Source organism: Xenopus tropicalis, chromosome 9, assembly GCF_000004195.4.
Source record: "Xenopus tropicalis strain Nigerian chromosome 9, UCB_Xtro_10.0, whole genome shotgun sequence".
In the NCBI taxonomy this organism is placed as follows: Eukaryota; Metazoa; Chordata; class Amphibia; order Anura; family Pipidae; genus Xenopus; species Xenopus tropicalis.
Window position 1 is genome coordinate 13,602,875 of NC_030685.2, and position 24,931 is coordinate 13,627,805.

At 45.6% G+C, this 24,931-nt stretch overlaps 2 protein-coding genes across 3 annotated transcripts; one reads left to right on the plus strand and one right to left on the minus strand.

The window, feature by feature from the left end:
* Positions 1-9,786: 9,786 nt before the first annotated feature.
* On the plus strand, positions 9,787-13,800 carry mylpf (myosin light chain, phosphorylatable, fast skeletal muscle). The gene is made up of 7 exons (NM_203827.1): positions 9,787-9,825; positions 11,058-11,153; positions 11,935-12,010; positions 12,401-12,505; positions 12,658-12,736; positions 13,258-13,306; positions 13,407-13,800. Exons 1-7 carry the CDS (start codon positions 9,823-9,825, stop codon positions 13,509-13,511), a joined length of 513 nt encoding a protein of 170 aa, NP_989158.1. The 5' UTR covers positions 9,787-9,822; the 3' UTR covers positions 13,512-13,800.
* A 3,353-nt stretch (positions 13,801-17,153) lies between these two features.
* qprt (quinolinate phosphoribosyltransferase) lies at positions 17,154-24,435 on the minus strand. 2 transcript variants are annotated; one of them, XM_002940590.4, is made up of 6 exons: positions 23,829-24,435; positions 23,212-23,325; positions 21,818-22,116; positions 21,274-21,548; positions 20,639-20,770; positions 17,154-17,996 (listed from the first exon to the last, which is right to left on the minus strand). In XM_002940590.4, the coding sequence occupies exons 3-6, from the start codon at positions 22,101-22,103 to the stop codon at positions 17,781-17,783; spliced, it is 909 nt and encodes a 302-aa protein (XP_002940636.2). In that variant the 5' UTR covers positions 22,104-22,116; positions 23,212-23,325; positions 23,829-24,435; the 3' UTR covers positions 17,154-17,780. The 2 variants fall into 2 exon arrangements, with proteins under 2 accessions (XP_002940636.2, XP_004918164.2); XM_004918107.4 differs by lacking the exon at positions 23,212-23,325 and having other exon boundaries at positions 23,829-23,955.
* Positions 24,436-24,931: the final 496 nt, after the last annotated feature.

Genomic DNA, 24,931 nt, shown 5'->3' on the forward strand with positions numbered 1-24,931 from the left:
GCCTCTGGGAAGGGACTGGGGCTGTGGGATAGCAGGTATAGTAGGGAGAGATGGTGCCTATAGTAGCAGTGGGGGGATAATAGCCTCTGGGAAGAGACTGGGGCTGTGGGATAGCAGGTATAGTAGGGAGAGATGGTGCCTATAGTAGCAGTGGGGGGATAATAGCCTCTGGGAAGGGACTGGGGCTGTGGGATAGCAGGTATAGTAGGGAGAGATGGTGCCTATAGTAGCAGTGGGGGGATAATAGCTACTAAGGAAGGCCAGACAATCCTGCTCACCTTGGGCACATTCCCAGTGCTTACTATGTACAGTACAGTATGGGCAGAATCCCAGTCATGTGGCTGCAGGGATTTGGGTGCAGTAAGTACAAACAGGCCCAATTCTGGGTTATTTTTGGCTTTACAGCAGTAAAGTTATGCAGGTCTGGAATGAGATTCAAAATAAGCCGTGAGGTACAGAGGCCCAATAAATAGTGACTGTGGCACCTTACAGCAGTTGGCATTCACCAGAGGGGGGTGGGAGTTTATCTTTAGATAAAATACAATAGACAATTCTTCATTTTTTATTTTGTATATTTTATTTGCCTTCCTCTTCTGTTTCTTTCATTTTGTGGGGTCACTGAACCCCAACAGCCATAAAACAATTGCTCCTATTTTTATTACAGTCTCTCATTCAAATGGCTGGCTGGTTGTCAGGGTAACTTGGACCCTAGCAACCAAATAGCTGTTAAAATTACAAACTGAAAAACTGCTGAACAAAAAGCTAAATTATTCAAAAACAATGAACAATAAAAGATTAAGACCAATTGCAAATAGTCTCTACATCATGCTAAATTATAAATCAGTTTCTGTAAGGCAGAAAATAAGTGATTTGCCACCATGGGTTACTGGGGGCACAGGGAGTAACTATAGAGCACAACCTTCCTGCATTGTTCCCTTTCTGCAACTCTAGTCCCTCCCCTGATGCTGACATAAGCACTCCCTATGACATCATAGAGCTTCATGCTGATGCAAAGGCAAAGCCTTAGTAAGTGAGAGATGATTAGTGAGGGGGGGAGGGGCCCCAGTGCTGCTCCCATTCATGCTCCATCCCATGTCTGGTATCTGACTGCCACCCGCCAATCTGACACTCACTTAGCTGAGTCTGAGTAATGCGCCTCTGGCTCCTCCTACATTCAGCCGTTAACCCCTCATCTACTATAAACTGCCTTGCTCTGTCTCACTATCTATCTGTCAATTATCTATCTATCTATCTATCTATCATCTATTATCTATCTATCTCCCTCTCTATCTCTCTATCTATCTATGTAACTATCTATCAATCATCTATCTATCTCTCTATCATATATCTATGTAACTATCAATCGTCTGTCTATCTCTCTATCATATATCTATGTAACTATCAATCGTCTGTCTATCTCTCTATCCATCTCTCTATCATCTATCTACCTATCTATCATCTTTCTTCTTCCTATTTGTCTCTATCTATCTATCTATCTATCATCTATGTAACTATCAATTGTGTATCATCTATCTATCTATCTATCTATCTATCATCTATCTATTGATCTCTATCATTTATCTATGTATCTATGTATCTATGTATCTATCTATCTATCTATCTATCTATCTATCTATCATCTTTCTTCTTCCTATTTGTCTCTATCTATCTATTTATGCATCTCTATCATCTATCTATCTATCTATCTATCTATCTATCTTTCCTCTTCCTATTTGTCTCTTTCCTCCTATTTTCCTGCACTGGCATTAAATTCTCTGTGAATATAACAAATAACTGCCCAGTTTACAGAATAAATAAAATGCACAATATATTGTATATCACTGCACTGTTACTGTTATATGAAAGCAAGTAATGCTGTGCCGTATTGGCTTCATGCGCTGGCTGCTGGGAGCTCCGAGTACATATAAATGCAGCTATGTTTACTGTATGACATGGCCAGAATTGGCACTGCCCAGGCATTAACTGGATTGGCTGGCTATCTCTGGCCAAAGCTTCAAATGCAAAATAGAATTCACCCAGTGACAGAGGCCACACTGAGAGTGCTCGCTATAGGGTTATTATACTTACTGTATCACTAGCACAGAGTATGTTTGCTATACTCACTATAGCTGGGAGCCTGTTCATTATACATAATTACAACTGTAATCATCACTATAATCATCTCATGTTATTATAAAAAACAGTTCATATATTATACTTTTTCTATTTTTCTTTTTCTAGAATGATATGTAAGCATGCTCATTATACTTATTCCTTACTAGTAGGAGGAGTGAGCCTGCTCATTATATCCATTACTAGTAGGAGCAGTAAATGTGCTCATTATACTTATTCCTTACTAGTAGGAGCAGTGAGCCTGCTCATTATACGTATTCCTTACTAGTAGGAGCAGTGAGCCTGCTCATTATACGTATTCCTTACTAGTAGGAGCAGTGAGCCTGCTCATTATACTTATTCCTTACTAGTAGGAGCAGTGAGCCTGCTCATTATACTTATTCCTTACTAGTAGGAGCAGTGAGCCTGCTCATTATACTTATTCCTTACTAGTAGGAGCAGTGAGCCTGCTCATTATACTTATTCTCTACTAGTAGGAGCAGTGAGCCTGTTCATTATACTTATTCTCTACTAGTAGGAGCAGTGAGCCTGCTCATTATACTTATTCTCTACTAGTAGGAGCAGTGAGCCTGTTCATTATACTTATTCTCTACTAGTAGGAGCAGTGAGCCTGTTCATTATACTTATTCCTTACTAGTAGGAGCAGTGAGCCTGCTCATTATACTTATTCCTTACTAGTAGGAGCAGTAAGTGTGCTCATTATACTTATTCTTTACTATAAGCAGCAGTTAGCCTGCTCATTATACTTATTCCTTACTATAAGCAGCAGTTAGCCTGCTCATTATACTTATTCCTTACTAGTAGCAGCAGTGAGCCTGCTCATTATACTTATTCCTTACTAGTAGGAGCAGTAAGTGTGCTCATTATACTTATTCCTTACTAGTAGGAGCAGTAAGTGTGCTCATTATACTTATTCCTTACTAGTAGCAGCAGTTAGCCTGCTCATTATACTTATTCCTTACTATAAGCAGCAGTTAGCCTGCTCATTATACTTATTCCTTACTAGTAGCAGCAGTTAGCCTGCTCATTATACTTATTCCTTACTATAAGCAGCAGTTAGCCTGCTCATTATACTTATTCCTTACTAGTAGCAGCAGTTAGCCTGCTCATTATACTTATTCCTTACTATAAGCAGCAGTTAGCCTGCTCATTATACTTATTCCTTACTAGTAGCAGCAGTGAGCCTGCTCATTATACTTATTCCTTACTAGTAGGAGCAGTTAGCGTGCTCATTATACTTATTCAGTTACTAGAGAGAGCAGTGAGCTGGGCATCCCATGACCATACAGGTGCCATATTTTATCACTAACTATTCCTTCTAATGACAGTTGTACCTCTCATGCACACACAGCACATACAGAGCTAATAAAGCCCCTGAGAATCAGCGCACAAATAGAATAGGGAGTCGAAAAGGTAAATAAGGAAGAAACCATCATATGAGGAGAAGATTCTTTTATTTTAATAGGAATAGCAGCTACCAGGGGCCCTGGGACATATCCATTTTACATTTTTTGAGCTCAAAACATCTTCTTCATTGTTTTGTTTGTGGAACTTAGTGTGCACCGGGCATTGGAGAGGGGGGAGTGAATAGGAGGAGTGTGTGAAAGGAGGGAAATGGGGGGCAGAAGGGGTTTAAAGTGATAGACACAAGCACAAGGGAAGAGGAGAACAGTGAATGGCATCAGGGGAGAAGAGAAATGGCCGAAAGGGTGTGAAATGAGCACAAGGAGAGAGAAGGGGAAGGTGAAGGGAGAGGAAGGCCCCACAGGAGAGGGGGAAGGAAAGCAGGAAATGGTGCAAGGGTAGTTTCAGACAGGAAGAAGAAAGTCTTGCGCATGGGGACACCAGGAAATGGGGAAAGAAATAGAACTGCACAAGGGGAGAAGGGAGAGGAAAGGGAATGGACCAAGAGAAAAACAGAAGGGGGAGAAGGATATGGAAGGGGGGTGATATGCATGAGACTGGGACATTGGAGGGGGGAAATAAAGGTACATTTGCAAAAATTGGGAGGGGGAGTAAGGGCAAAGGGCAAGTCAGGGAGAGAGGAGGAAGAAAACATAAAGAGTGGAGAAAAGGGGGAGTATGAATGTCACATAGAGAGATACAAGAGGAGAGCACAAGGGAAAGGGAGAGGGGAAAGGTGAGAAATAAAACAATTATAAAATAAAAATATAAAAAAGTTAGAGAGAAAGGTACTGTACATGGGGGAAATATGAAGAAAAAGGAAGAGAAAAGAGAATCAAAAGGAAATCAGAAAACTGATTTTATTGGTGTCGCATTTACTCCCTATTTCATCCAAAATGTGATTCATGTGAGAATATCTGATTGGTTAGTGGCCCGTAGCAAACTCCGCCCATGTAATTACATATTCCCGCCTCGTAGGTTTATGAAAATATATCAGCTATATCTGAGCTCAGGCCCCAGAAACATTATTTAATTAATACTTGGCCAAAAGATTATATTATGTTATGCCAAACTGGAATATACATATCAGTAAATATTGCCCTTTTACATCCTTTCCCTTGAGCCGCCATTTAGTGATGGGCTGTGTGCTCCCTCAGAGATCAGCTGACAGGAAGTGATGCAGCTCTAACTGTAGTGTGGGAGCAAAAGGCAGAACTCTGTCCATTGATTGGCTGATGGGGCCTAGCATGTATGTGTGCCTTGGCTTGTTTGTGTGCACTGTGACTCCTATGATCCCAGGGGCAGTTTTCTATTTAGGATTACCCAATGGCACATACTACAAAAAAAAGTATATTTGTATGAAAATGGTTTAGATAAAGCAGGGCAAATATATTTTTTTATAGGCCTACATGGTTTGAGTGTATAGTTTTCCTTTAAAGGAGAAGGAAAGGCAGAAAAAGAGGATCGTTGGGTCATACATACCCAGGGCCAGTGCATTTTTCTGCTAATGGCAGCACCAACCCAGGGTCTGACACTTTGGGACCCCCAGTGATTAGACCTTTCCTTCTTCTTTAATGAAAGAGGCAAATGTTCCCTGCTGTACAAACCTTTATACAGACCCTGGATAGAAGTACAAAGGGCACTAATGGGGTTTTCAAAATAGGCCCTGGTAGGCCCAGAGATAGTGAGTGTCTATGGCATCTTACAGCAGCCCCTCTGGCATTGGCCCAAACCCATAGATTGCCAGTCCGGGCCTGGCTACAGGTGCCAAAGCATTCCCCTTAGTGCTAGCTCAAAGAGCATGCCCAGCAGTATATACACAGTGTTGTAACACACAAGAGCCACAGATACCTTTAAAATATCTTTATCAACAATACTTTGTGATGTCATCAGTTGTAACTGGTGCCTAGTTATGTCATCAGTCGTAACTGGTGCCTAGTTATGTCATCAGTTGTAACTGGTGCCTAGTGATGTCATCAGTCTTAACTGGTGCCTAGTAATGTCATCAGTCGTAACTGGTGCCTAGTGATGTCATCAGTCGTAACTGGTGTCTAGTGATGTCATCAGTCGTAACTGGTGTCTAGTGATGTCATCAGTTGTAACTGAAGCCTAGTAATATCATCAGTTGTAACTGGTGCCTAGTGATCTCATCAGTCGTACCTGGTGCCTAGTGACGTCATGAGTCGTACCTGGTGCCTAGTGATGTCATCAGTCGTAACTGGTGTCTAGTGATGTCATCAGTTGTAACTGAAGCCTAGTAATATCATCAGTTGTAACTGGTGCTTAGTGATCTCATCAGTCGTACCTGGTGCCTAGTGACGTCATGAGTCGTACCTGGTGCCTAGTGATGTCATGAGTCATAACTGGTACCTAGTGATGTTATCAGTCGAAACTTGCGCCTAGTGATGTCATGAGACGTAACTGGTGCCTAGTGATGTCACTTGTGCCACATTAGTCATCGGAACTTGTATAAGAAAAAATATAATATACCCTTTGTGTATATGTGCCCCCATTTCCAACCTTGTGCCTTTATATGGTCATGTGACGTCTGCGGCTTATATTATCCTTATCTTTTACAGCAGGAGGTACATTATTCTCTAAATAAGCAGAATGACAAGGGCCATAATGTGTACCCCACTGTATGTAGGGGTGCTGCACAAACAGAATGGCCTGCTATCTACATTTAGATACATACATAGCTATAGAAATACAAAGTTGTACATTGTAAACTACAATTCCCAGCATCCCCTGAAAGCCAAAATCTGTTGGGGGTCGCTGGTATTGGCGGTCTACAACAGCTGAAGTTTGATAGTAAAATGTTTTTTTAGTATTAGGACTTTGTTTCCCAGCTCCCACCTGTCCTTACTGTGCCAGTCACCCCCTCCGCTACTGCCAGCAGCCCTCCCCTACTCACAGGCAGATATTTACCAACCCACAGCTAAATACTCAGGCTCGTTTAACCTACATTGTGCTGATATTATTATTATTATTATTAGCAGCAGCAGAGCACAGGAAAGTCAGTATTAGACCCCAAAGAGATGGCCACTCTGTGCTCTCCCCCATATTTAAGTTTTCTAAGGGCTGCCTCTTGCAATAAAATGGCTCCTCTAATGCCAACATATACTTCTACTATACTGCTACTATAGGCACCATCTCTCCCTACTATACCTGCTATCCCACAGCCCCAGTCCCTTCCCAGAGGCTATTATCCCACTGCTACTATAGGCACCATCTCTCCCTACTATACCTGCTATCCCACAGCCCCAGTCCCTTCCCAGAGGCTATTATCCCCCACTGCTACTATAGGCACCATCTCTCCCTACTATACCTGCTATCCCACAGCCCCAGTCCCTTCCCAGAGGCTATTATCCCCCCACTGCTACTATAGGCACCATCTCTCCCTACTATACCTGCTATCCCACAGCCCCAGTCCCTTCCCAGAGGCTATTATCCCCCCACTGCTACTATAGGCACCATCTCTCCCTACTATACCTGCTATCCCACAGCCCCAGTCCCTTCCCAGAGGCTATTATCCCCCCACTGCTACTATAGGCACCATCTCTCCCTACTATACCTGCTATCCCACAGCCCCAGTCCCTTCCCAGAGGCTATTATCCCACTGCTACTATAAGCACCGTCTCTCCCTACTATACCTGCTATCCCACAGCCCCAGTCCCTTCCCAGAGGCTATTATCCCCCTACTGCTACTATAGGCACCATCTCTCCCTACTATACCTGCTATCCCACAGCCCCAGTCCCTTCCCAGAGGCTATTATCCCCCCACTGCTACTATAGGCACCATCTCTCCCTACTATACCTGCTATCCCACAGCCCCAGTCCCTTCCCAGAGGCTATTATCCCCCTACTGCTACTATAGGCACCATCTCTCCCTACTATACCTGCTATCCCACAGCCCCAGTCCCTTCCCAGAGGCTATTATCCCCCCACTGCTACTATAGGCACCATCTCTCCCTACTATACCTGCTATCCCACAGCCCCAGTCCCTTCCCAGAGGCTATTATCCCACTGCTACTATAGGCACCGTCTCTCCCTACTATACCTGCTATCCCACAGCCCCAGTCCCTTCCCAGAGGCTATTATCCCCCTACTGCTACTATAGGCACCATCTCTCCCTACTATACCTGCTATCCCACAGCCCCAGTCCCTTCCCAGAGGCTATTATCCCCCCACTGCTACTATAGGCACCATCTCTCCCTACTATACCTGCTATCCCACAGCCCCAGTCCCTTCCCAGAGGCTATTATCCCTACTGCTACTATAGGCACCATCTCTCCCTACTATACCTGCTATCCCACAGCCACAGTCCCTTCCCAGAGGCTATTATCCCACTGCTACTATAGGCACCATCTCTCCCTACTATACCTGCTATCCCACAGCCCCAGTCCCTTCCCAGAGGCTATTATCCACACTGCTACTATAGGCACCATCTCTCCCTACTATACCTGCTATCCCACAGCCACAGTCCCTTCCCAGAGGCTATTATCCACACTGCTACTATAGGCACCATCTCTCCCTACTATACCTGCTATCCCACAGCCACAGTCCCTTCCCAGAGGCTATTATCCCACTGCTACTATAGGCACCATCTCTCCCTACTATACCTGCTATCCCACAGCCCCAGTCCCTTCCCAGAGGCTATTATCCCCCCACTGCTACTATAGGCACCATCTCTCCCTACTATACCTGCTATCCCACAGCCACAGTCCCTTCCCAGAGGCTATTATCCCTCTGCTACTATAGGCACCATCTCTCCCTACTATACCTGCTATCCCACAGCCCCAGTCCCTTCCCAGAGGCTATTATCCCCCACTGCTACTATAGGCACCATCTCTCCCTACTATACCTGCTATCCCACAGCCCAGGTCCCTTCCCAGAGGCTATTATCCCCCCACTGCTACTATAGGCACCATCTCTCCCTACTATACCTGCTATCCAACAGCCCCAGTCCCTTCCCAGAGGCTATTATCCCCCCACTGCTACTATAGGCACCATCTCTCCCTACTATACCTGCTATCCTACAGCCCCAGTCCCTTCCCAGAGGCTATTATCCCCCCACTGCTACTATAGGCACCATCTCTCCCTACTATACCTGCTATCCCACAGCCCCAGTCCCTTCCCAGAGGCTATTATCCCCCCACTGCTACTATAGGCACCATCTCTCCCTACTATACCTGCTATCCCACAGCCCCAGTCCCTTCCCAGAGGCTATTATCCCCCCACTGCTACTATAGGCACCATCTCTCCCTACTATACCTGCTATCCCACAGCCCCAGTCCCTTCCCAGAGGCTATTATCCCACTGCTACTATAGGCACCATCTCTCCCTACTATACCTGCTATCCCACAGCCCCAGTCCCTTCCCAGAGGCTATTATCCCACTGCTACTATAGGCACCATCTCTCCCTACTATACCTGCTATCCCACAGCCCCAGTCCCTTCCCAGAGGCTATTATCCCACTGCTACTATAGGCACCATCTCTCCCTACTATACCTGCTATCCCACAGACACAGTCCCTACTACAAAATGCAGTTTGCTGTTTGCACAGTAAAACATATATCTTTGCTGCACTATTAGACTTTCCCACGGTCTTTCAACCTACATCTATTGCTCTTTTGGCCCTCCAAGCAATGGAGGAAGGTGAAATATTTGTTTGCGGAGACTACAAATTAAATACTTTGTATTAGAGAACATATAGAATCTTCATTATTTTTTTATTTTTGCCCCCAGTTTTGCAGGGCCTCGGAGTTGTGCCCTGGCGTTTAGCTCCCTAGGACAGTTGTATACAGTTCAATTAACTTGCCTTTTGGGTGTTTATACTCTTATGTGCATAACACACCTTCTCTGATTGCTGTGACAGCTACTCAGCCCCCCTTAGTTCTCTGTCGTTTATCAGACACCCTCGGTCTAATTAATTTCCCCTTTATTCTCATCTCCCCTCCACCCTTTCTCCCCCTCCTCCTTCTCTAGCCCCCCACTTGCCTATCAGCTCTCCACATCCCAGTCCAGCAGCTGTTCCCTTCTCTCCTTGTGTGTCCAAGAAAGGAATCAGAAGACGCCTTGAGAATCCACATCTATTTTGGTCAGGACAATTTTGTCCCCGGTTCCTCCCATCTCCTCCCTTCTCCTTGCAGCCAAAGTTGAGGATGAGGCTAAAGTTAGAAGCTACGTCTTGATGCGGAGGGGTATATAATCCCACCCTGTGGACCTTCTTCCTATGTCACTCTCTCCTTCTGATCAGGACAAGCACCAAGCTCAACCGAGGACATGGTGAGTGCTAGGGGGTCGTAGCTCTTAGACTGCTCCATTGGCCCCAGCATGTGAGGATGGCAGTGTCTGGATCCTGAGAGGATGGGGAACCTTATCATTGCAACTGGATTATAAGAGGGAAGAGTAAAAAGAAAGGAGTGAACAAGTGGTTGAAAGATGGGAGAGATGAAGAAGAACTTATATTTGTAACTCCTTTGCTTTAACTAGTAAGTGGGTAGAGCTCAGTGGGCGCCCAGCTCTTCTTCTCTGCATAGTAGAACTCCTCCATAAAGATGCCACCTATGGTGTTTAGCCACTTTTCAGCAGCTAAAAAATGGCTCTCATTGTTTCCAATGCAGTAAGTCTCATGGCTTGGAACTTATATTGATTACTATAACAGAAGCTTCCTCCGTAGAAATCAGTAGCAATGCTTGCTCAGTAGATGGTCTACTGGTGCCTACTGAGTAGAAAGCAAGCAATATGGAAGCTTTTGTGCACATTATGCAGAGAAAGACTAAGCTGTAAGCTCATTTAGCTGTGTCCACATACTAATTATAAGTGCTGCATGTTTCTCATTAGCAAAAAGGAATTGTGATAATGGGGATAAGTGGGGGTCAAAGAGGGGAAAAGATACAAAAATTTATTCCACCTTCTGGCTGTAGGATGCATTAGAGAAATGTAACCTCGTTGCAAAAGTGGAATAACTGGGGGCCCATCTGTGTATGTATAAGAACCAGCAAGCAAGGGAGAGGGGAAAGAAGCGGGCAGAGGGGGGTAAGAGAATGGGAAAGCCAGATTAAGTGTTCAGGGAATCACATTGGGTGAAGAGAATAAATTGCTACTCTGCAGCCCAATTCCATTGCATGATCTCTATAGCATTTTCTATGTTGGATAAATATGTTTCCAAGTGGACTGTGCCCTGTATTGGCATAGAATTCTGCTGTGATGCCTGTACCCTACTGTATCTGAGAATATTCTGTACATCTAGCTGTGCAGGTTCTATCTCTAGAACCCTTACAGGGCATTTACTGTGCACCTGGTTACATCACTTATCCCAAATGCTGTATATTTATATATTATTAGAAGTAATCCAGATGATCCAGGAAGCTCACCCCATTGTCCAAAATTGAAGAGTTTAAAACCAAACCAATTCCTCCAGTTAATATTATAGTTACAATGACCCCTACATATGTCCCCTAATACCCACCCCCCCCCACTTGCCTCCGCTTATGTCCTCTCTCCCCCAACCACAGGCACCAGCAAAGAAGGCCAAGAGAAAGGCAGCAGAAGGTGGATCTTCCAATGTGTTGTCCATGTTTGACCAAACCCAGATCCAGGAGTTCAAGGAGGTGAGTGAACTATGGGAGTGCGGTTACTTCTCATATACAGAATTGTAAGGGTGAGGCTACTATTATACACTATAGGAGTAGTCTTACCCATGATGCACAGTACTATAAGAGTAGTGTTACCTATTATACAAGGTAATGCATAAGTAAGCTTACCTACACTGCACATTACTCTAGGAGTGGGGTTATCTATGATATACATTACTACAGATGTAGGGTACTATACACTATTAGGTTTACCCATAATGCACAGTATTGAAGCAGTAGGGTTACTTCTATATAGTAGGATAATGGTAGCTTTACAAGAAGGGTGGTGCACAGTAGGGTTACCTTACATAGTAGAGTACAAATACAGAATAGTAGGGTTTCCAACACAGCACTACATGAGTAGGGTTACCTTGCCAAACAGCCATGCCTGGCCTCATTCCCTTGCAGTTGTCCTGTATAAGGAGAAAAAAAAACATGTAATTCCTTGTGACTGCTGGTTCTCTCCAGGGGATCCTTCCCATTCAGCAGAACATGAGAGAGATGGAGACAGGTGTGGGCTGGGTGAGGGGGTGCGACCAGAGCCAAATATAGAACCACCATGGGCAGATGGGCTCTCAGTATGAAAGGCAAAGACAGGGACCCCCCCACTATCTTGTCATGGGGGATAGGAACAAGGGGATGGGGGAAAATACTAGAATATTTGCAAGGAATAAAGGGTTATTCCAGCATTGGGTTTGCAAGGTGCTTTATGCTCAGTTTCTTATGTCCCATGTCCTTCTCTCCGCCTCATCCACAGGCTTTCACAGTGATTGATCAGAACAGAGACGGCATCATTGACAAGGAAGACCTGAGGGACACATTCGCAGCTATGGGTGAGCATTTCCCAGCAACATAACATTCAAGTGAAGGCTAAAACCTTACTATAACCGTAAATCAACGGTTCTGTGCACTTATGGACCTTTACTCTCCAGTTATAGACAATACCAATATGTGCTCCCTATAAACACTCAGAAAATATTGGGCTGCGACAATTCATGCGACTTGTTGGCAATGATTAAGTCTAAGAACCAAACCCAAATTTTCAAAAATATATTCCATTCTAGTCAATAGTGCGGAATCCCTTGCAAATGTCCAGGTTCCGCACCTTGTAGACCTTCCTCAACCATTGCTCGCAGGTTCTTGAGGATCTAGAGAGGCAGGTGTTCCCGGTCCCCCATTCCTTCCCTTACTTATGTAGGTTCCCATCTCTTCCCCATCTCCAGGCCGCCTGAACGTGAAGAATGAAGAGTTGGAAGAGATGGTCAAAGAGGCATCTGGCCCCATCAACTTCACCGTCTTCCTGACCATGTTCGGCGAGAAGCTCAAGGGTAAGGGACAGGGTCTTGTAAGATCTTATTTCACCTAAACAGCACCCCCTCTAAATAGTCCTCTGTGGCACAGTCTGCCCCCTACTCCCATAGCATCATTTTCCCAAACTTCAAGCTTCAAAGCTAAGTCTCTATCTAATTTTTCGTTCTAGGTGCTGATCCCGAAGACGTTATCACTGGGGCATTCAAGGTGCTTGATCCTGAGGCCAAAGGATCCATCAAGAAGCAGTTGTAAGTACCCCTTCACATTGCTACCACACACCCCCTTCCAATTACCCCCTATGTTCCATAGGTATATTATAATCACCCCCACCCCTGCCCCAGTTTCCTCTGTAGACTCTCTATATACTTCCCATCCTAAGATGACTTCTGGCTTCTTCCCAAATCACTAGGAGGCAATGTAGTCCTTCTGTTGGGCGAACCTTTCTTAATATCTAGTAACCACAACCATATTTTGGTTTTCATACAGCAGACAGCATGAATATACTATAACTATACATCTGTAGGGGGACCTGCAAACTAATACCTAGTAGTCATGTCAGAAGGGGCCTCATGTATTCCATTTGCACTGGAGTTTCTGATGGTGGCCCTGTTCCTGCTTCCTTGGGCCCTTCCATGTATTTCATAATAGGGGGGGCATTATTCCCTGTAGAATGCTTCCCTCTACTCTGTAGACCTCAGTTTATTCCACCTAATTCTGCCCCAACTCACAAACCACTTACTGATCTCTTTACTTATCTTTTTTATTCCAGCCTTGAGGAACTCCTTACCACACAGTGTGACAGATTCACCCCAGAGGAGGTGAGGGTCGATGCTAAATACCCTGGCAGGGTTTGGTGGGCTTCTATGCTAAGGGTATCAGTCCTTTCCTGACTAATCTTTTTTTCTCTTTGGCTGACAGATCAAGAACATGTGGACAGCGTTCCCCCCTGATGTTGCTGGCAACGTAGACTACAAGAACATCTGCTATGTCATCACCCACGGAGAGGACAAAGACCAGGAATAAACAGGCCCAGTCTTGCCCTCCTGATGGAGGGGGTGCGCCATCACGCCCAGCACCAACCTTGCTGTATATTGCGTCTTATTTTATAAACTCATCCCATCAGAGACACAACTGTAATTTATTTCTTCTAGGGGTGGTCTGAAAGGGGACCCCTCTCTGTTGTTCTTGTCCCCTTTCTCGCTGTCCCTTTCCCTCCTCTTTTACCCTCCCTCACATTTCGCTCTTTGATGTCTTAAACTGGAACTCTGGAGCCCTCAAGGGAAGAACAATAAAGTCAACTTTTTATTCAAAACAGTGATGGAATTTATTTGTATTTCATTATGTGCCCCAAAATGGGCCTCCTTACCCCCACTTAATACCCTGGACACCATAGAGTAGCACTGTCTGGTTTCACCACCCCTCCCTCTGGTTTAAAATGGTATGGCTCTTGTTGGTCCTTCTATAGACATTGGGTTAGGGGGACCCAGGTTACATCTCAGTGGGCCCAGTTATTATTAATTCATAGGCCATACCAATATGTCACCTATAGCGGGTCCAAAAGAGAGCCAAATGGGTAAAGGATACAACACTAGGGGGAAAAGGTTTACTGGTATCCCAATGTTAGTAATGTTACAAATTCCATACGGAACATGGTGGTTATACAACAGACTCCATAACCCCAATGATAAATCATATAGAACTTTCACATTCACATATAGATTCACATATAGAACATTCACATCATCACATTCACAGCAAACTGAATCAGTATAATAAATGGCTACGTAAGCGCAATACACAGTACTTTCAGTTCCATTGAGGGTTAATGCCTGCATGCCTCTAGGATGTATGGGAAAACAGCCAAGACATTTATACATTTATACATTAAATGGGATCATATTGATCCCCACGGCCGGCACTGTCCCTCCCCTCTGCGGAAACTAAAAGCTGACGTAATCCCTCGGGACCATCATTGGCACCAAGCAGCCCAGACTCCTGACAAATTGCCACTTTCTTTCCTCTAAGTGCCAGCCACAAGTAGTGCAATGTATTACTCATGTCTGTAGCACTGGAACTGCACTTTGTTCTTGGCACAGGGGGTTCATTTTGGACAGTGTCGGACTGGGACCCCAGGGGCCCACCAGAAATCCTAGACCATGGGCCCACTCTCCAGTTTTCATCCACTTCTTACTCAGTCTTTATATTTTTCTTTATATACTATAATCTATTCTTCTGTATATTTAGTTGTTTTGTTCCCATAGAGAAATAGGGAATGCCTATAAATTAGACCAAATGGCTAGAAGCAGGAGGGCCTACTGACACCTGGGCCCACCGGGAGTTTTCCTGCTATCCCTGTGGGCCAGTCCAACACCGATTTTGGATCACGATCCACAGGGAAGGTAGGGCGAAATCTGGGGGCTCTGGGGACGGTCATGGGAGGGGTCCCAATCACTTGTTTATTGTGGCCCCAAGATTTCTGATGGTGGCCCTGGAGAGCAGTACCATGAATAGTCTGGACTGGGAGTCACAATAGGTTGTGGCATTCCAAGAGCACAGAAGCCCCCCAGTAGCCCAATAAATAGTGAGTGTCTATGGCACCTTACAGCAGCCCCTCTGGCATTAGCCACAACCCACAGGTTGCCAGTCCGGGCCTGGTCATGAAATCATGGGCATTTTTTTCAGCTGAAAGCCTGTACAGCAAACCCACCACAAAGGTAACAAATAACAAGAGCAGGATAATTGCCAATGCCCAGGATATACATGAGCCAAGCCGATGCATCCCATAATGCAAAATGCTGATATAAAGAATTATTAATTATTCCGCTGGGTTTTATGGCAGACAGCGGCGGATTAAGAGCGAGGAGACTGGGGTGGTTACGATTAGGAGGGCCCCGGGGGGCCAGGAAGGAGTGTATCGCCAAGGGCTCGGGCGAATATCACGGCTTTCTTGACTTCACTTTAGGGCTTACTTCCCCTTCAAGTGGTAAAATGTACTGTTACTGGAAACCACTTCAGAGGTTCAGTACAGTGTGGTCAGCTGCCATTGCTTAAATTCCTTACGGGGAGACTCGTATCTGTCATCAAGCTGTCGCTTTCCTTCAGTTTAATATCCGTGCCTCCTCAGCCCCCTCTCTACTGCCAACTCAGATTAGCGCTGCTACAACATGTCCGTGCAGAGTCTTTAAAGGGCAACGAAAGGTTAAATTACAGGAAGGGCATAGCAATAGCTAATGTGTTCCCCAGTGATCTGCCCCTTGGGCTATAGTGGGGTGACTGTTACCCCAATGTTTCTATATATCTGTAACCTTGTTATGGGCTAAGGGGGCCCAGCCTGAAGGCCAGTTAGGGGGGGGATTTGGGGTGAGTGCTTATTTGTGCCCTGGGTACCCCTGGAACTATAGCAGGGTGACTGTTACCCCAATGTTTCTATATATCTGTAACCTTGTTATGGGCTAAGGGGGCCCAGTCTGAAGGCCAGTTAGGGGGGGATTTGGGGTGAGTGCTTATTTGTGCCCTGGGTACCCCTGGAACTATAGCAGGGTGACTGTTACCCCAATGTTTCTATATATCTGTAACCTTGTTATGGGCTAAGGGGGCCCAGCCTGAAGGCCAGTTAGGGGGGATTTGGGGTGAGTGCTTATTTGTGCCCTGGGTACCCCTGGAACTATAGCAGGGTGACTGTTACCCCAATGTTTCTATATATCTGTAACCTTGTTATGGGCTAAGGGGGCCCAGCCTGAAGGCCAGTTAGGGGGGGATTTGGGGTGAGTGCTTATTTGTGCCCTGGGTACCCCTGGAACTATAGCAGGGTGACTGTTACCCCAATGTTTCTATATATCTGTAACCTTGTTATGGGCTAAGGGGGCCCAGTCTGAAGGCCAGTTAGGGGGGGATTTGGGGTGAGTGCTTATTTGTGCCCTGGGTACCCCTGGAACTATAGCGGGGTGACTGTTACCCCAATGTTTCTATATATCTGTAACCTTGTTATGGGCTAAGGGGGCCCAGCCTGAAGGCCAGTTAGGGGGGGATTTGGGGTGAGTGCTTATTTGTGCCCTGGGTACCCCTGGAACTATAGCGGGGTGACTGTTACCCCAATGTTTCTATATATCTGTAACCTTGTTATGGGCTAAGGGGGCCCAGCCTGAAGGCCAGTTAGGGGGGGATTTGTGGTGAGTGCCTATTTGTGCCCTGGGTACCCCTGGAACTATAGCAGGGTGACTGTTACCGCAATGTTTGTATATATCTGTAACCTTGTTATGGGTTAAGGGGGCCCAGCCTGAAGGCCAGTTAGGGGGGGATTTGGGGTGAGTGCTTATTTGTGCCCTGGGTACCCCTGGAACTATAGCAGGGTGACTGTTACCCCAATGTTTCTATATATCTGTAACCTTGTTATGGGCTAAGGGGGCCCAGCTTGAAGGCCAGTTAGGGGGGATTTGGGGTGAGTGCTTGTGCCCTGGGTACCCCTGGAACTATAGCAGGGTAACTGTTACCCCAATGTTTCTATATATCTGTAACCTTGTTATGGGCTAAGGGGGCCCAGCCTGAAGGCCAGTTAGGGGGGATTTGGGGTGAGTGCTTATTTGTGCCCTGGGTACCCCTGGAACTATAGCAGGGTGACTGTTACCCCAATGTTTCTATATATCTGTAATAATACATTAAAACACATTACTTTTGCAGTGACATCTTTAGTATCTACAAAGCAACAAGAAAATAACATATGATAAGTTCAAAGCATAAACAGGTAGTTGCTCCAGTCAGCAGCACAGTGGCTAGAGTCTGTAGCTCAGTGGCTATAGTCTATGGTTCAGTGGCTAGAGCCTGTGGCTCAGTGACTAGGGTCAGTGGCTAGAGTCTGTGGCACAGTGACTAGAGTCAGTAGGTCAGTGGCTAGAGTCTGTGGCTCAGTGGCTAGAGTCAGTAGGTCAGTGGCTAGAGTCTGTAGCTCAGTGGCTATAGTCTATGGTTCAGTGGCTAGAGCCTGTGGCTCAGTGACTAGGGTCAGTGGCTAGAATCTGTGGCTCAGTGGCTAGAGTCAGTAGGACAGTGGCTAGAGTCTGCGGCTCAGTGGCTAGAGTCAGTAGGTCAGTGGCTAGAGTCTGTGGCTCAGTGGCTAGAGTCAGTAGGTCAGTGGCTAGAGTCTGTGGCACAGTGGCTAGAGTCAGTAGGTCAGTGGCTAGAGTCTGTGGCACAGTGACTAGAGTCAGTAGGTCAGTGGCTAGAGTCTGTGGCACAGTGACTAGAGTCAGTAGGTCAGTGGCTAGAGTCTGTGGCACAGTGGCTAGAGTCAGTATGTCAGTGGCCCAAGTCTGTGGCTTTCCTACGGAGACCATGGCTGAGTTTTAGAGAGAAGTCTATGCTGGGTGATCCCTGAGTGAGGCATCCCATAGACACCATGTCCACATGAGCCCCCAGAAACTGTTGCAAGTTGGTAAATGTGACACCCCCACTGGCCTCTATCACAACGGATGGATAACTGGATTTGACGGCAAGTGCAGCAGCATGGAGGGCCTGCAGGAGAGAGAGAGAGAGAGAACATGAGACACTGAGAGACGTTAAGGAAAAGGGACATTATGATCAAACATGAGCCTTATTTATCTGCATCTTTGTGTTTTATTATTATGGGAGCCCCTCCCACAACTCATAAATACATGGGGGAGGCCAAAGGCTTTTGGAGATTTTGGAGGAGCTGGGATCAATGCAATGGCCTAGGTCAGGTTTTGGAAACCCTACATGGTGTAGATCACCTTTAAATCAACTTTCAGTATTTGTAACTTCAATAGCTATCTGGTTGCTGGGGTTCACTTTACCCTAGCAACCAGGTAGTGATTTGTGTGAGAGACTGGAAGGTGAATAGTAGGGGGCCAGAAAAGATAGAAAGATAAGTAATAAAGAGTAACAATAACAATAATGTTGTAGCCTCACCCAGCAATCAGACAGCAATTCAAACTGCAAGTCAGAAAGAGGCAGAAAAGAAAAAATAAAGACCAACTGAAAAGAATAGGACATTGAAAAATATACTAATATACTGGGGTTGTTCACCTTTGTGTTAATCATAAGTATGATGTAGAGAGTAATATTCTGAGACAATTTGCAATTGGTCTTCCTTGTTTTTTATTATTGGTAGTTTTTTTTAATTATTTCAGTTTCTGTTCTGCAGCTCTCCAGTTTGGAGTTTCAGCAACTATCTGGTTGCTGGGGTCCAAATTACCTTAGCAACCAGGGAGTGGTTTGAATGAGAGACAGGTATATGAATAGGAGGGGGATTGAACAGAAAAATAAGCAATAAAAAGTAACAATAACAATATAACTGGAGCATCACAGAGCAATCGCTTTTGGCTGCCGGGGTCAGTGACCCCCATTTGAAATCTGCAAAGAGTTAGAAGACTGCATATGATTTAAAAACTATGAAAAAGAAATAATAGAGACCAACTGAAAATCTGCTAAGAATTGGCCATTCTATAACATACTAAAATGTAACTTGAATTTTTACCTCACCTTGTCCATTAAATAAAGCGATATTGTCCCAATCTCCCCCCACCAGTAACGACTTGTGACCCCCCTCTACTTAAGGAGGAGCTTATTTCCTTGTGCAGAAGTGAAGCCTTTTTTTAGCCCAAATGTTGACTCATGTGCTGTAACGTCTCAGGGTACCAAATGGCCGACAGTAAAACAGAGACCTGCACTGTGGCTTTTAACCCTGGAGATGTCCTGACATGAGTTTTCCCAGCTGTTTATTTCAGCCACTTGTGTCTCACGTGTGAGGTGTAAATTGCACAACTTTATGCCTATAGAAAAATGCGTACTTACCCTTTAAAATGACCACAAACCATGTATAAAATAAACACCTGTGCAAGAAGGAAACACATATATGTGGCTGGGGGGCTAGGATAAGGGGATACAAACTTTCCCTAAAAATGTATAGCTCCTTTACGCCCCCTAGCTCTCCAAAATGGGTATGCCCACCTACTGAGACTGGAGAACAGGAAAACTGTGTTTGAGGGGCTGCAGCTCCATCTGGGGAAATTCAAAGCCTTCAAACAAATAATTAGGAAATTGTTCAGAGTGCTCTTCTAAACACTTTTGCAAGTGACATGAATTATTTTGTTTTCTAGTTTTCAAGATATGACCAGTTTTTACACAGTGAATATAATGAATTTGAAAGAAAACAACAGAGCCATTTGCTGTTCATTTTGGCAGCCTGTACACAGTCGGCAGAAAATTAAGTTAGTGAGGAAAGAAAGGTCATGTGATGATGCTCTGCTTAGAACTGATCAGATACTGTATATGTCAAATGGTACCTCTCTGCTAGGGTTGCCAACTGGCCAGTATTTAACCGGCCTAGCCAGTAAATCACCAGATCACAAATTTACCAGCAATATACTAGTCGGTAAATTTGTAATGGCCTATAAATTCCTCCCTTCCCTGACCATCTTCACTGCTGACCACCCTTAGGGTGAAGACACATGGAGCTACTAGTAGCCGCTACTTGTCGTGGCTACTAAAATAGACAATGCTGATCATTTACTGATAATTGTCTCTACGTGTGTTTTAGCAGAGGCAATTCTCAGTATTGTCTATGGCAGGGGATTTTCTGTTGTTTAGTAGCCGTGACAAGTAGTTGCTACTAATTAGCTCCATGTGTCTTCGCTCTTATAGCTATGGGCCCACCTCTGCTTCCCCTATAACCCTGCACAGTCTGTCCATTTCCCTGCCCATTTCCCTGCCCATTTCCCAGCCCCATCCACCTTTCCCTTGCACCAAAGCTCCGCCCCAAATATGTCATGGTCCACCCCCCAACCCAAAGGCCGGTATTAGTCAGTGGCAACCCTACTTTCTTCTCACTTACTTTGTTTTCCAAGCAGAGAAACTTCACCTATCTTACTAACTTAATTTTCTGCTGACTGTTGACGTTTGGCCAAAGAGACCAGTAGGTGTAGTTTCAAATTCATTATATCAGTCAGGTAGGCCATCATAATGGCCCAATATAGGGGCCAATAAGCTATTGACTCTCGTCTAAAGCGGCTGAGTTGACACCTGTACCTTGCTGAATGTGAGTGCAACCTCTAGTGGAGAGTCTGCAGACCTGCAGCTGAACGAAACCCCCAATTCCCATCATTCTGAGATAAGTATAATTAAGAGCTACGCGGTACCTCGGGGGGCAGGTTATCGAGCATGACAATATCTGCTCCTGCTGCGGCCGCATCTAACGCTTCCTCCAGGGATCTGCATTCAACTTCCACCTTCAACGTTTTCCCAGCCAGAGCGCGAACACCATCAAGGGCCTGAGGGTCAGAAGAAGACTGTTTGTATGAACGCATATCTTACAATTTAAAGGGGACCTGTCACCCACATATTAAAATCTGTATTATAAAAGACCTTTAAAAATGAAAACCAAAGTTTTTTTTAATGAAATCATCCATACCTGTTATAAATGTATTTCAAAATCTGAGCTGTCAATCATATATTGCCTGCCCCGCCTCTATACCTGCAGCATAGAGGCGGGGCAGGCAATATATGATTGTCAGATATCACCTAGATGGAAAATGTATAAGATTTTGGGATAATACAAAGCTTCACAAAATGGCGCCGACCTGCTGGCTGTGACTGTAAATTCCAGGACTGAAGGGAAAAACATTATATAGTTTATTTGGTGTAAGTAAAGCTTATTTTGCTCACCTAACATGATAGAAAAGGATTTGGGATTATTTTTTAGGGTGACAGGTCCCCTTTAAGTGCATGGACCATAAGGTTGAATTTGACTATGATTTGCAAGCTATTTCTTCACCTCTTTGACTCCTCCCATGGCCCAGACGTGGTTGTCCTTTAGCATGACCAGATCAGTGGTCCCATATCTGTGAGTGCCAGCTCCTCCCACCAACAGTCCATACTTCTCAGGCAGGCGGAACCCTGGCGTAGTTTTCCTTGTGCCGGTGACCAGCCCTGGCCACCCTGTGGCTTTTGCTTTCCGTGACGCCTCCCTTGCCAGAGTAGCCACTCCGCTGATGCGAGACAGAGCATTCAGGGCAGGGCGTTCCGCCAGCAGTAAATCATTCACGCGACCTGGAATAAATGGAACAACTTGGTGAGCTTTGCACAACCCGCAGCTCCTTTACACTTTCTGTTGGTCTGAACTTTCAGGCTGGTCATGTTCTTGGTGTTACTGTTCCTTTAAGTCAGACTAGTGCTGTGACCCATAGTACTGTTGTAATTTTCTAACTTGTAGCAGACTGATAAAAAACTAATTTCTGATTGGCTGCATCTAGCAACGTAACTATTACAAATGAACCCCTAAGTCAGTCAGTTAGCCCCCGGCCCAAGTGTAAAGTCACCTTTGACAGTAGCCACCCTGGTGACTGGTTCCAACCATTCTCCATCTCTGTGCTCCCATTGGACAGTGCACCCAGCTTCCTCACATACTGCTTGGAAAAATGGCCCCCCTGCCAGCACGCCTGCAGATTTGCACAGTAGCACGGCCTCTTCCTGTCCACCCTGATTACGGCGGGAAGCTGCCCAGCCCGCAATATCTAACCAGGGTGCGTCCTCGGCCAACCAGTCACGAGCAAACTGCTGCAGGCGGGGTTGGGGTAAAAGAGTGGTAAGATCATGGCAGTCCATCGTTGTAGTTACTCTACAGCAGAAGGGGAGAGAAATAACGTCAATTTCCAACATAATGTTTTCTCTGTAGGACTTTTGTGAAAAACTCTTAGTGCAAACTCCATTCCATTGCCACCCTAATGCATACACCTACCCACACATGCCAGCATGGTGCTTATGAATTCCAGGCGTCTTTTGCCCATAGCCTTTTATGCCCCAACCATGCCCCATTACCCCCCAGGCTGCTAGGCCAGGGCCCTTATTGTGCTCCAAGCTCTGCCCAATGCTGCCTGTTTTTGACATCATTTGTGAGGGTTTCAGATCTTATATAGCCCACTGGGCACCTAGCCCAAAGTTCCAGGGAGATTAGTTGCCACGTGACAAATCTTCCTTGTCGCGGGCGACTAATCTCCCGAAATGCCATCCCACCGGCTGGAATGTAAGTCGCCAGTGGGATGGCATACGCGGCGCCGAAGTTTCCTCTCAAGGCAACTTTGGCGATTTCGGCAAATCGACGTGCCGCGTATGCCATCCCACCAGCAATTTACATCCGGTGGGATGGCATTTCGGGGAGATTAGTTGCCGGCGACTAATCTCCCCGTCTGTCATGGCCCTTATAGAGGACAACCAAGTCTATAAGAGCTATAACTGCATGCAGAACTGCCTATTTCCCATGGTCAGATGTAGAAAAGTAGGGCTGGAATAAATCCACCGCACAGCAATTGCTTCAAGTGTGTGCAAAGGTGGCCTTACACTGTGCCATCTGCTCTTTTGGTGAGGTCCAAATGAGCGGATCTTCTCCCAATATGCCCACGTACGATGGGTGATATCGGGCTAATTCGATCGTTTGGCCTCCTATGGTCAAATGATTCAATTAAAATGACGGCTGTCATAATAAGGACCGTATCAAAGAGGCAATGCGGTCCCCGATCCAACAAGTAAATCAAACCTGCCCAATTTTAGGTCAGGTAGGCCTGTTGGGGGGTTCCCTCAGATTGGAGGGTGCAGGACCCACCGGGGCTTCTGCCTCAAGGGCCCCTGGCCCTCGCCGCCTTTACCCCCCTCCCACCCGCAGAGGCCACCAACACCCTCCAACCCCCTACCCTGAGTGCTCCAAAAAGAAACTTACCAGCGGCGTGTCGGGGGGAAGGAGACAGTGGATCGCGGGAGCACGGAGAGATAAACTACCGAATCGGTCTGAAGGACCCAAACCGGCAGCAGAAATCTACCTGTGTATGGCCACCTTAAGAAATAATAATATACCAATCAACAGAGTGGGTTAATTATAAATACAGATTCAAGACTTTGCCCCAGAATCACACCACCCCTACCTTTATGCACTATCTCCCAGCACAGAAATGTTCCCATTAAGCTGGCCATACACGTGGCAATCCGACGATGTTTCGTACGACCATCGGTCGCACGAAACATCGTCAGATCCGCCACACACCATTCAGGGCTGAATCGGCAGGTAAGGAGGTAGAAACAATAGGATTTCTACCTCCTTCTGCCGATTCAGCTCTGAAGGGAGAATTTTGGTCAGGCGCCTTCTATGGCGCCCGATCAAAATTTTCTAACCTGGCCGATCGACGAGCCGACCGATTTCAGCAGCTTCCTGCGACATCGGTCGGCTCGCTGACATACCATACACGCACCGATTATCGTACGAAACGAGGTTTCGTACGATAATATCGGTGCGTGTATGGCCACCTTTACTCCTAAAAAGCCCCCAAAATGTTCTCTTACCTGTGTGACTTGTTGTTGTGCTTCTTTCCCTCACAATCACTGCTGTATTTCTAACCCGCTAGTCCCTGTTATCAGAGAGCACACAGACCATTGCGCAATCCCCCAGAGGGGTCAGAGTTCAGAGGTGACTTGCCACTAAGCTCATACACAATATAAAAGGTCATGTTTACACCGTTGAACTGGGAAAGCAAGTTCCGCTGCTGGTTTTTATTTGATATACTGATTTGTTTTATTTAATATAAAAATGGAAAACTTTTTTTAAAGGAGAAGTAAACCCATAGTTCTATTATATTTTCTATTGTTGTAGAAAATATGCTTGAAATGCAGTAAAAGCAATAATCTAAAGCCGCTCTCTATTCCCCACATACCAGCATTCTCCAATGGCAAGAAGTCTTTGTGACAAAGGGTCCCCAGTGGGACACCGCCAACATTAACCTTACAATTAGGTTTGATTTAAATCATATAAATCTCCCTGTTATCAGCCATTTCTGAAACATTGGGGTAACTATATTGGGTGTTGTTGGGGTAAGCTGGGGAAACCATACAGTTACCACATACTCCAGAAAAAAAGATACCGGCCTATATTTTTCCCATGTTCAACCAATAATTAACATGGGCATCAACCATTATTTTTCCCAGCTGAGCCAGCAAAATACCAGCATGGCAACCCTTCCATAGCAACGTGCTCCTGTCCCAACAAAATACATCTATTTAACCTGCATGGTATTGGGAAAGCCAAGCAATTACTGTTGTGGGATGTGGGTCCCTGAAATAGAGGAGCTGCGATTCTTATAGTGATGGCGGATCCCAGAATTCTCTGGGTCAGTGAGGAGTTTTTTGGGTGACATTTTATGACAGGGAGGAATTGCATGATGTGGAAAATGAGCTATAATATCGTTATGGTGTCTGGCTTTATCATAGGGACAATCTTACTGTACTGATAACTAGAACTGTTAAACAGAAATTGTTTACACAACAGTAGTAAAATGAGAAAATTGTGCTTTATTTCCCCCTGACTGGAGCGCCCACTAGGAAAGCCGCCGCTTGATTGGAGCAGAAGCACTGTGTGAGAGACGAGCTCTAATTGGCGCACACTGTGGCGC

Excerpts from the sequence above, each read along its gene's own strand:
- mylpf (NM_203827.1), top strand. Across the intron at positions 11,154-11,934 it reads AGATCCAGGAGTTCAAGGAG|GCTTTCACAGTGATTGATCA; the intron begins GTGAGTGAACTA and ends CCTCATCCACAG. Across the intron at positions 12,506-12,657 it reads GTTCGGCGAGAAGCTCAAGG|GTGCTGATCCCGAAGACGTT; the intron begins GTAAGGGACAGG and ends TTTTCGTTCTAG.
- qprt (XM_002940590.4), bottom strand. The coding sequence starts at position 22,103 with ATGGACTGCCATGATCTTACCACTCTTTTACCCCAACCCCGCCTGCAG. Across the intron at positions 21,549-21,817 it reads CAGGGTGGCTACTGTCAAAG|GTCGCGTGAATGATTTACTG; the intron begins GTGACTTTACAC and ends CATTTATTCCAG. Across the intron at positions 17,997-20,638 it reads TCGATAACCTGCCCCCCGAG|GCCCTCCATGCTGCTGCACT; the intron begins GTACCGCGTAGC and ends TCTCTCCTGCAG.